At 35.7% G+C, this 13334-nt stretch overlaps 1 protein-coding gene across 2 annotated transcripts in view; it reads right to left on the bottom strand.

Moving 5' to 3' along the window:
* Nucleotides 1–13334, bottom strand: part of PHEX (phosphate regulating endopeptidase X-linked) — a 276100-nt gene that overhangs the window by 71470 nt on the left and 191296 nt on the right. For both annotated transcript variants that reach the window (XM_072615274.1, XM_072615275.1), the window contains one exon: nt 3477–3580. In XM_072615274.1, the coding sequence (XP_072471375.1) occupies nt 3477–3580 (104 nt within the window). The remainder of the gene's footprint in view (nt 1–3476; nt 3581–13334) is intronic.

Raw genomic sequence — 13334 nt, forward strand, 5'->3', positions numbered from 1 at the left:
ACACTTACTAGCTATGTGACCCTTGGCAAGTCAATTAACCCCTACTGTCTCACACACAAAAAATGATAAAAAAAATTTTGTCTCTCCAAAGAATCTTAAAATAGCATTTTATGTAATTGCAAAAGAAAAAATTAAAACCAGAATTAATCTAAATGTCCAAAAACAAGGGAAAGGCTGGATATTTTGCAACACATTAATATAATGGAAGGAAAAGATAGCATGGCATAATAGAGAATCAGCCTCTGAGTCAGGAAGAGCCTGGGTTGACGTCCCAACTCTGACACATACTAACTGGTGTCCCTAGCAAGTCACAACTTTTCATTACCCCTTGCAACTGTCCAAGATCACTCTAAGGTGTAGAACAATTGCAGGTATATCTTGGAGGAAAGCTCTCTCTGAGTTCCTTAGTCTGATTAAATTACAAGTCTGGCTCAAAATATAATTGAATACTATGAGACCTGTAAGTACCAGAAATACAGAGAAATCTGGAAAGACCTTTATGAAATAATGGAAAATGGAAAAAAAGAAAGAAAAGCAGAATCAGATCACACTACGATTCGTATAAGAGGAAAAGTTAACGAGCTGAAGGGGCAAAGAGTTCTAAGTAGGACTTAGGAAAAAATAACTGAAATAGTATTGCAATATTTTATACCTTGAAAGTAATTCAGCTACACGTAAATAGCTACTGAGCAGGCTTAGTCAACAGTTTAACATTAAGCTTTTAATAAAATATCTAAATTAAAATATCTCACTAATCACTTTATCATTGGTAAAGTGCTTTATCCCCAAGAAGACTGTGACAGAGGCATTTCAAGGAGTATAATTACTATTTGGAAGAAAAGGAAACGTATTCAGAGATATAAAAGTACTCAAATTTATATCACAATTTAAAGCATATTAGGAACTCATTTTTATCAGCGTTTTCAAATTATGTCAAAGATAACATATTTAGCAATTTTGTAGTCTTCACATGCACACATCAATAAACTGATTTTTTTTTGAAAATGTAAAACATGTGTCCCATTGTTTAGAAGGAACAGGATAGACAGAAGGCTTAGTGTCTGGCTAAGTGAGCATTAGCTATCTCTCTGGACTGTAAAAAAAAAAAAGATGGCCACTCTATAATGTCTCTATGGTGACTGGAGAACTCTCAGTGTGAGCTGGACCTCCTTTATTCCACCTCTTTTACCCCAAGTTATTGATAAAAATAATTAAGCAACCTCCTTCAGCACACTCAGTGTACCTCTGTTTATTTTTCATTTAAAAGCACACAACTGACGTACCTGATTCCCTGACCTTTGGGATTGGACAGTGGTTCATGTAAACATGCAAGGCTTTATTGCAGGGAGGGAAAGACCCTGGATATCCCTTCTAACTCTACACCCAATGTACAAAGGACAGTGAGGAAGCCCCCAATACCCCAGGGTGTTCCCTCTTTAAACAGAATGGTTCTGCAGGCATCTCCTATGTCAGTTCTAGACAGATGTCTCAGAAGTGAATGGTATTCTAGGGCTGCCTGCTCAGGGACATGATTCACTGTCTGACCCTGTAAATAGGTCCATCTTGAGGAGAGGATCTGGAAGGAGGCAGAGCAAAGTGTCCTCTTCCTTTTAACATTGTTGTAGTTTCCTAAGCCACAAGAAAAGAGTCAAACATACATAAAAGACAAATAAGAACCCAAAGCTCTAAAGAAAGAGGCAATTTTTACAAAATTTCACCTCCAGGATGTAATTGTGTCCTCATATCATCAAATGCTAAGAAGCCACAAATATAGCTGCTAATAACCAATATATTCTCACCCATTATTTTTAAGCTAAACCCTATTGTCTACCATATGGTGGTATGATTTAGTATAGGAGAAACTACTGCCATTTCCTTTATAAATAACATTTTTAAAGGCAAATAAAATGAAATAATGCAAAAAACTTTGTTATGTAGCATATGAGACAAAGGAAATACCTAGTGAATCAAAAAGATTTGGTTCTACAAGATATTATGGTGTAATACTACAAACTATCAAGAACTACTACAGTTTTTACGCCTAATCAGGCATGGAAATAATACTAATAGAAATGTAAATCTGAAGTTACCTCTGGATTATTTTGGTGGGGTTAAGGTGGAGGAAGGGACAGAGATAATGCAATGAAGGGACCAAGGATGGACAATGGGGGAAAGAAGTCAATTTTAGCAAAGGATAAGTTTATTAATATATTTATCTGTTACTTCTCAAGAATTTGCAAAATGACCTTTTTGCTTACAAACCATAGAAGCAACAGTTTTGAACTATGGGGAGAAAAATTATTCAGCCTCTAAATTTCTTCTGTTCCCCATGTGATCTAGGCAGAATTGCTCTGTATGTATTTGTCCATATTGGGAGGTGTCACAAAAGGAAGCCAAAAACAGCTAGTACAATCAGGCAGACATCTAGGCGTAGTGGAGCAAGTCAAGATGAAAGGCCCCTAAGTTGACATTCAGGAAGCCAGAGAATCAGGACAAAAAGCCTGGAGTCCAAAAGCATCAATCAATCAATCAGCATTTATTAAGTGCCTACTATGTGTCAGGCAATATGCTAAATGATGAAGATACTAAAAGAAGCGAAAGATAGCCCCTGCCCTCGAGGAGCTCAAATCTAATGGGACAGATCATTATTAAAAAAAAAAAAAAAAAAAACATGATTTAGGGTCTAAAAACCAGCCATGGACATAGCATGTTAAAAGATAGGTCTAACACTTAGTGATGAAAACAGAAATCAGCCTGGTCCTGAGGCAGAGATCTTCTGATCTGCGTGCCCCCTCTAGCACCAAATCACATTATTGTTTACTTATAAAGGACCTCGGGAGACATCTAGTCCAACCCATTCAGAAAGCAAGAAGTGCTTCCTGCCATTCTCCACAATAATGACAATCAAGGAGGGCAGAAGGGATGGAAAGGAGGAAGGCTTTACAATCAGAAGTAACTCTAACAACATCTCAATCACTTCCTTGATGTTCATAAATCCTGTCCAGTGTTCCAATTTTCCAGCTTCACCTCTAACCTCCCAAACTTATTTCTTCAATTTTTAAAATTATTTCTCAAGGTCTTTTGAATCTTTGTACTTGGCAGATTGGAAGAAAGACTTTATTTCCCACTTCATTGATTCTGCTTCATTAAAATCAGAGACAGCTTCAGTATTTGATTGTTATCCTTTTAAAGTGTTGGTAATGTTGTACGTAGGTGATTACTACACCAGAGGGATTTTTTTAAATAACAAAAATACTAGTATCTAGAGTTTCAGGATAAAATATCGCCAACTCAGCTTTTATTGTACTGTGGAAAATACTCTCATACATTCTCAGTCTTAAAAGTCACAGTTTTTGTCACTGCTTTCTTCTGTCTCTTCCCACTCATCAATTTTTCCATTTCAATTTACATATACATATAATAGATTATATATGTATATATACACGTACACACACACACATTTTTTTTTTACTCACTCTGTTTTTGGAACTTCTTTTCTTAGCCAGAAGAAATCAGATTGCGCTAAATACTTGCGCGTTTGCAGGACGTTGCCGAAATAGTCACTTTCTGAAAATTTCATCTGAGAAAATAAATCGCAATCATCATTGTTCAAGGTGAGGACAACAGAGGCTTACACCGAAAGAAGAAAACCTGATGGGAAATGTCGATTATTTTCCCCCTTTGGAGGAACTCTTCACGGCAAAGGAATTTGCAGGCATTCCCACTTCCAATATTTTTAATGGACATTGGTTTGGGGTTTTTAAAGGAATAATCAAAAAATTCCAAATCACAGTAGAAAATAATAGGAGCTGCTGAAATTTGCAATATATTTTATTTCCTTAATAATTGAAAAAAGCCACGTTGACTTCTGAGAAAAAAATAGTGACTTGTTTTCAGTATGTTTATCTGGTAGGAATTTTTGGATTTTACCAAAATATGTGAATTGCAGGGGACTGTTTTTCAATAACATGCATCTTTTTCATCATAATTCATTTTAGCCAAATATTATTATCTATTTCAGCAAATAGCAATAGTTCATGAAGGAAATAAAATAGCCAAAACAGAAATTCAGAGAACCCTTTTCTTGGGCTCTATCATAGTAAAATAATATTTCCCCCCCCCCCAAAAAAAATAAAATGGAAGAATTTATTCTGGATTTAGCCATTAACCCAAAAAGAAGATTTGGCTCTTTAAAAATTTGTGCAGTTGTGGAGACGTGATGTTCATTGCTATTTACCCTGTAAAAAAACCAGAAAAAGTATGCGTCTAAAGATTTTCTCCTAACACCAAAAGAGCTGACTTACGTCATTGTTTTGGAGGAAGACTGTTTTATTGCTTTGCTTTCTAAATATTTTGTGCAACCCTCTCCTCTAGGCTAGCTGGACCTAAAGAAGATGTTATCAATGATATTTGTGATTAAAAAAACCAAACATGGTTAGCAATATTCTGACATGTTTTGGTTAGGGAAAGTACTGCTGGTATATGTAAAATATAATGAGTGAAATAAACTAGATGCAAACTAAAACTTACAATCAAGCTTAATTAGATTCTTTATTGCTACAATTCTGACAATTTACTCAACTTTAAGCCCTTTCTTTAAAACAGAAATGAAAATAAAACTGTAGTATGAAACGAACATAGACCTAAAAGTAAGGAGACCTGAGAGCTAGTCTTTATTTTGCTTCACAGCCTTGGTCAAGTCAACTTATCTGGGCCACAACTTCCTCCATTATAAAATGAGGGAAACTGGACTAGATGACCTCTAAGCTCACTTCTAGTTCTAAATCTATGACGCCATGACTATATTTAATTCAACAAAGCTCTATTAAACAAGCACTGGTTAAGCATCCATGGTTCCAGGAACCACTGTAAATGCTGGGAATAGATAGGCAAAAACAAAAACAAATCTTGCTTTTGGAAAGCTCACATTCTACTGGAAAAGGTACATGCTACTAATTCTGCCAATAGTTTATGTTATTTTTTGAAAATAATCCTCAATTATTCTTCACCAGAAATGCAGGACACAGGTTATCTCATATTCTTCCATCATCTGAGGCAAAACACAGTTAAAATTCAGCAGTAGTCAAGACTTGGGGCAGCGAGGTGGTACAGTGGATAGAATACTGGACCTGGAGTCAGGAAGATTCATCTTCCTGAGTTCACATCTGGCCTCAGATACTTATTAACTGTGTGACCCTGGGTAAGTCACTTAACCCTGCTTGCCTCAGTTACCTCCTCTGTAAAATGATCTGGAGAAGGAAATGGCAAATCACTCCAGTATCTTTGCCAAGAAAACCCCAAATAGGGTCACAAAGTGCCAGACATGACTGAACTTTAACAAAGTCAAGAGTTATCAGTATTTTCCCAATGATTATTTTAAAATTTAAAACAAATTCAAGTTACATCTTAGGTTCTTTTGAGCTCTAACATGCAAGAATTTACTTCAACAAACCTTTGTCTAGTATCTACAGTATGGAGAATTCTCTCTATATTAAACCTGGGAAAAGGTTCAAAGATTCAGCCTAATAAATAATAAATATGACAAAAATCAACATGATAAATGAAGCAAGATTTGGTAGGAATGGAGGTGAACAGAAGGGCAGTATAGACATAGGGAAGTGTGAATACAGTTCTATTAGAACTGTTCTCAAGTTCATAATCTGGTAGTAAAGATGACACTAATGACAGATTAGAAGTTCCTGGAAAAATATAAAAGCCATGATAAATGGCTTTTAAGACAAATTCTAAGCTGTGGGGATGGGGAAAATTTTCGTGAAAGAAAATGTCATTAGATAGAGCTGTGTCTTGAAAGTTGCATAGTATTTCAGCATAGGGACAGGGTGTAGCATGCAGTGCAGAGAATGTACAGGAAGAGTTGGGTGGGCTAAAAGTCATGGCAGATGTTAAAAATCATTAAGGAACAGGGCAAGTTGCAGAAAGAGTAATAGTACATGAAAGGAAGACTTGCCCAAGATCCCCTAACTAATAAGCAAGCAAAAACTATCTGCAAAAATAAGTTATAAACAAAAGATGAAAAGCAGTACAACATTTCCAAAACTAAAAATTTCTAAAACTGTAAGCAGCGTTATATGTGTGTATTGACTATCTACCTAAATTTCTGCCTATTTATCTATCTATCTAGATAAAAGGGAATCCATTTTAAAAGGAAATTACTCCTTTTCTTGCCTTCTCTTTCTTTGGGCGTTCAGACAGCATCAGGTAGCCCTGAGACTTCCCAGGAAGGTTAGGAGGAAGAGCAGTTCACCCTGCTTCTCACCCTGGCCAACATGAGGCCATAAACACATTACAACTAAAGTCTATGCCTTGTCCAAGTGAACCTGATCCTGGGGATTTTAGGCTGCTTCTTTTGTATTTGTTTCTTTCTGATTTTAGGTGAAAGAGGAATGATCCTGAGATGCATGTATTCAGGTTTGGTGGCCACCTTGTGATTATCTAGATAGATGACAGGTAGATAGATAGATACATGTATACATGCATACATTTACATAAATGTATAGACACATAGATATAGAAATATAAGTAACTGAGGGTTGGGAGGAACGGTGTGAACGAAATATGCTCAGAGCTGCCATTCCTGATTCCTGTGGGCCATGTGTGACTCATTGCTTGGGTAACTGAGAATCCCTTCAGTGACTTGGATCTAAACAGTGTTTTGTGAATAAGAAAGCCCTTCCCTTAATGATTTTATGGGCTATGTTGTGAGTTCAAGAGGTTAGTGTAAGTGTTCCTAAGTGCTTTGCTCAAGCTAAAGGGAGGAGCCCCCATCAGCTACTTCAGATGGCCATTGGCAAGACAATGAATCAGTTAATCCTAATGCCACGTTCTTCCTCTACTTCTGGCTCACAACTAAGAAATGGGTTTATTCTCCTACCACTGATCACCTTCTCCAAGAGAAATGGAATAATTTCCATGAACTATACCCCTCGTTACCAGTTGGTTTCAGTCAAAGGACCCAAAGTCATGGAACATGTCAAACTCACAAGGTAGCAGCCAAGCCTACATACATCCATCTTGGTACCATTACTCTTTCACCTAAGATCAGGAGAGAAAAAACAAAAAAGCCTAAAACCCAGGATCAGGCTCACTTGGGCAGTGTGGGCTTGAAGCCTCAGGAGTTCATGGCCTCATGTTGGTCAGAGGGAGAAACAGGACGAACTGCCCTTCTTCCCAATTCTCATGGGAAGTCCCAGGGCTATATGATGTCATCTGGAGACTCAAAGAAAGAGAAGGAAATGGAGAGAATTATTCCATCTTTAAAAGCCCATCACATTATCTGACCTTCTCAGTTACCAATTACTATTGGTGATTTCATCAACAAATAAAAGCTAATGGCTTCATCAGCTCCCGAAATGCCCTTCCACATTGAGTCACCAAAAGTGGCCAAGAGCTTCATTCGCCCCAAAGCTTTCAAGCTCTAATTCACATCTGGCCAGCGGAAATCAGCAGTGAGAGCTGTGTTCATGCCTCGTTCGATCCCTAGTTCTATGTATATATCAAGTCAACATATAGTAAACTTTAAGATTAAAAAGCAAAAGAATCTATGGCATAAAGCGTCTGATTATTTTCTGCTTGTAATGGAATATTTGATAATATTCCAATTAAATATTTTGATGACAATGTGCCAGAAGATAATTCACTTTTAAAATGTTAAATAGTACAAATTATATTAGGTTGCTGGTTTCTTGCCCAAACCAGGAGTTGCTGCCTGAGCTGTCATTAGGAAGAATTACAAATGTTTTAGGAAAGAATATCATTATCTCTGTTTAAAAAAAAAAAAATCCTCAGAAGTGCTGGAGAATGACCAAGTGTTTTAGAAACATTTTATTTATCATTCATCCTACCAATCCTCTCAGGATAAAAAGTGAGGCAAAGATATATGAATGATGGCACAAAGTACCTCTCCTCAAATTGTCTTAGCATGCCTGGAGTCAGGAAGTCTTGAGTTCAAATCCAACCTCATGCACTTACTAAGCTATGAGACTTTCAGCAAGTCACTTAACCTTTGCTTGCCTCAGTTTCCTCAACTATAAAATAGAGATAATAATAGCACCTAAATCGTGGGGTGGTTGTGAGGGGCAAAAGAAATAACATTTGTTAAACATTTATCATAATTCCTGGCACATAGCAATTAATAAATATTTGCTCTTCCTCCATTACACGTATCTCTTCTTGTTTTTATTTCAGATATTTCTGGACATATCAGACCTCATATTAGAATATAAGATCTTTAAGGAAAGGAGCCATCTTATTTCATCTCAATAACACAGTTCTTAGTAAAAGTACCTAGAACATATTGGTCACATTTGGTAAGCTAAGTTGACCCACATCTGCAGAGAAGTTATTGTGTCAGTATGTACACAATAAATTTTTTTAATGTGCACATTTTTCTTCCAACAGGAGATTAAAAAGTTAAATATCTGAAGATCCTTTCTATACATGTTACCATCAAAGAAAGAAAAACCACTAGAATTCAAAGTTCAGACACCATTAATTCAATATCCCAATATACTTAGAACCTAGAAACAATGGTTACTAAATGCTGACTTGCTCCTGATCCTCATATCTAAAGTGTTTCATCCCTGTAATTGTCAAATATGGGCTGGTTCTTTTTTACTGGTCAAATTAAAAAGAATCTATTTTCTCCATAAGTAATAGTAATCTATTTGATGAAATCCTGAAATACAAATAAATAATTTTGTTTAACTGAACCAATTACCAAAGTTAATTTTTTTTTCTAAGTTTTGCTAAAAGACTCAGGTCAAAATAATATGCTAGGGGTCATATTTCTCCCTCTACTCCTTACTCACACAATTAATGGAGTGCCAGTTTGTTACTCCTTTTAAGAGATGATTACTATATGCATGACATCTTGATTCAAGATTTTCAAAGAATGACAATACAATAAAGGAACTTTAATAATAAAAATGTTTAAAATTTTACTAAATGAAATTTGATCTTCCTTTGATGATTCAGAAGGTACTTCCGGGTCAAGGATCAACATAACATTCTCATTTGAACATCAATTGGCTGAATTTCTACTATGCCATATTTCAAAGAAACTTCTTAGAATCAGCCAGTTTGCTTTTTATTCACAAATAAAGAATATAAATAAACCAGTATTGAAAGGGGAAATCTGATTACTTGAGATGTTTATGTTTAGAAAAAAATATTCATTTGCTATTTACATGGCAGAAGCTGATGTGCAAATACATGTTATTCTTCATCAAAATAATCCTATCCTGAGATTTTTTAAATAAGTTTTTATTTTCTTCTATTTCTTACATCATCATAGTTATCTCCAGTATCCTTCTTCTACACCATGTCTGAGAGCCATCCCATAAAACAAATAGTATTTTTGAAGGAGGAAAAGAAATCAGCGTCCCTGATGGATACATTGAAATGGTCCAAAAACGTGTACTGTGTAACACCTATAACCCTCGCACCTCACAGAGTGTGCTGGGGATGTCCCCTCATATTTCTTCAAGTGCTGCTTGATCTTTCCAATTTTGTGACATTCACGTTTGATTTGTTGGTGTGTGATTGGTCTACTTACATTGTAATAATTATTGCGTATCATTTTCTTGGCTCTTCATCGCTTCATACATCTCTCCTTAATTCTTTGTGTTCATCATATATGTCATTTCTCCAACACAGTAATATTCTACTACATTTATATACCACAATTTGATTAGCCATTCTCCAATGGATGAGAATCTACTTTGTTTCCAATTTGTTGTTATCACAAAAAAACGTCCTGCTATAAAAATTTGGCTTAAGGGGACTTTCTTCCTATTGGTAGCTTCTTTACGGGATAAGCCCAGTAATGCAGTCTGATTCAAAGGATGTGGACATCTGAGTCACTTTACTTACATAATTCTAAATTGATTGGACCATTTCACAACTCCACAAAATTATATTCATGTGCTTATCTTTCCGCAGCTCTTACAATATTGAGAATTGGCATTTTTATCACCTTTACCCATTTTTAGGATGTGAAGTCAAACTTCAGGATTGTTTTGATAGGTATTTCTCCTATTCATAATGATTTGTAGCATTCTCTTTCTTTCATGTGCTTGAGAATATTTTGCAATTCTTCTTTTAATGTTCATTCATATCATTTGACCATTTTCCTATTGGGATCCTCCAGTGCTCTGGGGTCCTCTTCTCTTCTCCCTCTCTACTACTTCTCTTGGCGATCTCATCTGCCGTCATGGATATAATTACCATTTTTATGCTATGATTCTCAAATCTACCTGTCTAGTCCCAATCTCTCTGGTGCCCCCCAATCTTGTGTCTCCAGCTGCTTCTCAGATGTTTCAAATTGTCTCCTCTTTGTCTGTCTTTAGTCTTCCTCAATTTTGGAGAATCATTTGTGAAGTATAGGGACCATTTGTTCTTTAAAAGTTTTATAGAATTCTCCAATAAATCCAGTAGGACCAGGAGTTGCTAGTGGTGATTGTTTTGGCAGCTAGATGGCATGGTGGGTATTCCTTGCTATGTAGACATAAGTATGTATGTATGTATGTGTATATATATGTGTGTGTGTGTATGTGTGTATATATATATGTGTATGTATGTATATAAAGAGATACATACATAGACATATGTGTATATGGTATATGCATATAAATACACACACGTTCAGGTCCATTAAAATCTGTGAAAGTACAGTCACTTTACAGGGGATAGAGGAATCTCTGGAATTAGGAAAATGAGTTCAAATCTTACTTTAGACACTTACTAGCTATGTAACCCTGGAAAAGTCACTTAATCTCTGTTTGCTTCAGTTCCATCCTCTTAAAATGGGGATGATAATAAAACACTTCCCAGGATTGTTGTGAAAATCAAATGAGATAAAAATGATAAACTGCTTAGCACAGTGTCTGGCACACAGTAAGGACTGCATAAATTCAGCTATTTTCATCATTATTATCAGTCCCCTTAAAGCTAGATTTATTTCATTTCTGAGACTGGGTTATTTAAGATCTCTTTTTGACCTTCCAATAGTTTGGATATTTTATATTTTTTAAAATATCCCTCAATTTATTTTGCATTGTCAGTGTATAATATGTTCTATAAGGTTTTTATTTCTTCCAGTTTTGTTGTGCTTTCACTTTGTTCACTTATTTGATTTATTGATTTGATTTTCTGTCCTCTTCTTTTTAATCAGATCAGTTACAAGATTAACAGCTTTATTAGTCTTTTCAAAGAATCAGATTTTAGTTTTACTTATCATTTCTATGGGGTTTCTGTTTCTAATTTATTTATCTCTAATTTTAATATCTCCTCTTTTGCGTTTATTTTAGGTTGGTTTATTTGATGGCTATTTTTAAGATGCTGAGAAATATGTATATTCTTTGCTATTCCATTTAAAAGATGACATGGTCTTTAAATTCTAATTGCTCCAGCAGTTGGGACTGTTTCATGTTCTCCCTTTTGTTTATCTTTCTGTTAAATTTATCTGAAACTGAGAAAAGGATATTGAAGTCTCTTTTCACTTTTATGTTACTATGTCTATTTGTAGCTTAGTTAATGTCTCCTTTATAAATTTGGATACTAAGACATTTGGAGCATATAAGTTTATTACTGATACTGGCTTATTGTTTATGGTTCCTTCCACCATAAAATAGTTTCTTTATTTATCCCTTTTATTTAATGTTTTTGGTTTTTCAAATAGTATGATTACAACACCTCCTTTTTTTAATTCACTTGATAAATAGCATTTTTTTTCACTCCTTCAATTTTATGTTGTAAATGTCTTCAGGTTTTTTTTTAATGTGTCTAATCTGTCACTTTTTTGTTTTGTTGGATTATTTAATCCATTTACATTTAAAATTATGAGCATTATGTTTATATTTTCTTCCATTTGTCTCTAATATTGAGGTTTTTTCCAAGTTAGGGTTTTTCCCTCTTTTCCTACAAACATAGTACTATATATTTTTTTCAGTTACTTCAGTTTATTATTTTTTAAAGGACTTCACTCTTGCTCCTCTCCTCCCGTTACTCACCCTTTGCCTTTGGGATTTTACTCATTTTACTCACTTGTTTTCAGTTTTCTGCTTTTATCTTCTTATCTAATTCCTCTCTCTTTTTGCCCTCCCTGTCAAGTAGATTTCTTTTTCCTCTTCTCCTCTTCAACTAGTCCTGCTCATTAATTTTTAAAATAACATTTTTATGCCCCTTTCCAAAGAAGGTTTCTCTCACTCTCCTCACAATACATCCTCTTTTGTCTTCCCTAGATCCTCATTCTCTAGAGCAATTATAATTACCTATTCTCTCTATTTCTCAACCAATGAAAGAGTTCAAGGTATCCATTCTAGGCTCTTCTTTCTAGGCAGTCACTGCCATTGCTTTGTAGATCTTGCCCCCTGGATTCCCCTTTTCCACTATGTCTCGGTCTCAGAACAAAACCAATCTGTGCAAGTGACAGAAAAGACACTGCTCTATGATGGGACTCTTCTACCACCAATTTATTGATTATGCAACTCATCACTGATCTATCTATACCTTACTGCTAGTTACTTTCTTTTCTCCATTTACCTCAAAATCCCCTCTCAGGGTTCATGGCCTCCCATTATCTCAGTTGCCAATTGACCCCAAGAGTGCTAACTCTCACCATTCCCAAGATAGGACAAGTGATCTTTTCAAGCACCAAATACTCCTGACCACACCCAGTACAATGTCTGCATCTCCTTGCATAGAGTATCTCTCTCCACTCATAGGAATATTCTTTCCCTCTCGCTACTAAAGCAAAGTCTTTATCATCCTGCCTTTACCTTCTTGACTCTGTCCCGTACTCCTCATTCATTCCCCTGAAAGTTTTCTCTTTCTAAAATTATATGTTCACCTTCCCCTCATTGATAGCCCTTGATTTCACCAGAGTATATCACAAACTCCCCTCTATCTCTTGCACCCCATCCCCATCTTTAATTTACCCTAACATTTTGTAATGTAGTCCCAACAAAAAAAAATGGTACATCTGTAGTCAGAGTGTCACCAAATTCTGTCCATCATAGCCCCTGTCCACCTCTTCATTGTAACTTCTACTTGACATCTGTATTTGCCCTTGTTTCTTTGTGTACATTTTAAAAGATGCCTCCTACAGGTCTCCCTGTTGTCTATCTGCTGCTGCTGCTACCTTCATTCCCTCTTCTGGCATTTCTGTTGTTTGGGAAGTACAAAAAGTAAATAAGCTTTTCAGATTTAGCTTTCTTTCTAAGAATGTTCCAAATGCCTATTTATTACTGAATGTCCATCTTCTTAGTGCAGGTCATTCTGGGCTGCATGCTGGTGTACACACGACTCAGTTACCT

The sequence above is a fragment of the Notamacropus eugenii genome, chromosome 5 (genome assembly GCF_028372415.1).
Source record: "Notamacropus eugenii isolate mMacEug1 chromosome 5, mMacEug1.pri_v2, whole genome shotgun sequence".
In the NCBI taxonomy this organism is placed as follows: Eukaryota; Metazoa; Chordata; class Mammalia; order Diprotodontia; family Macropodidae; genus Notamacropus; species Notamacropus eugenii.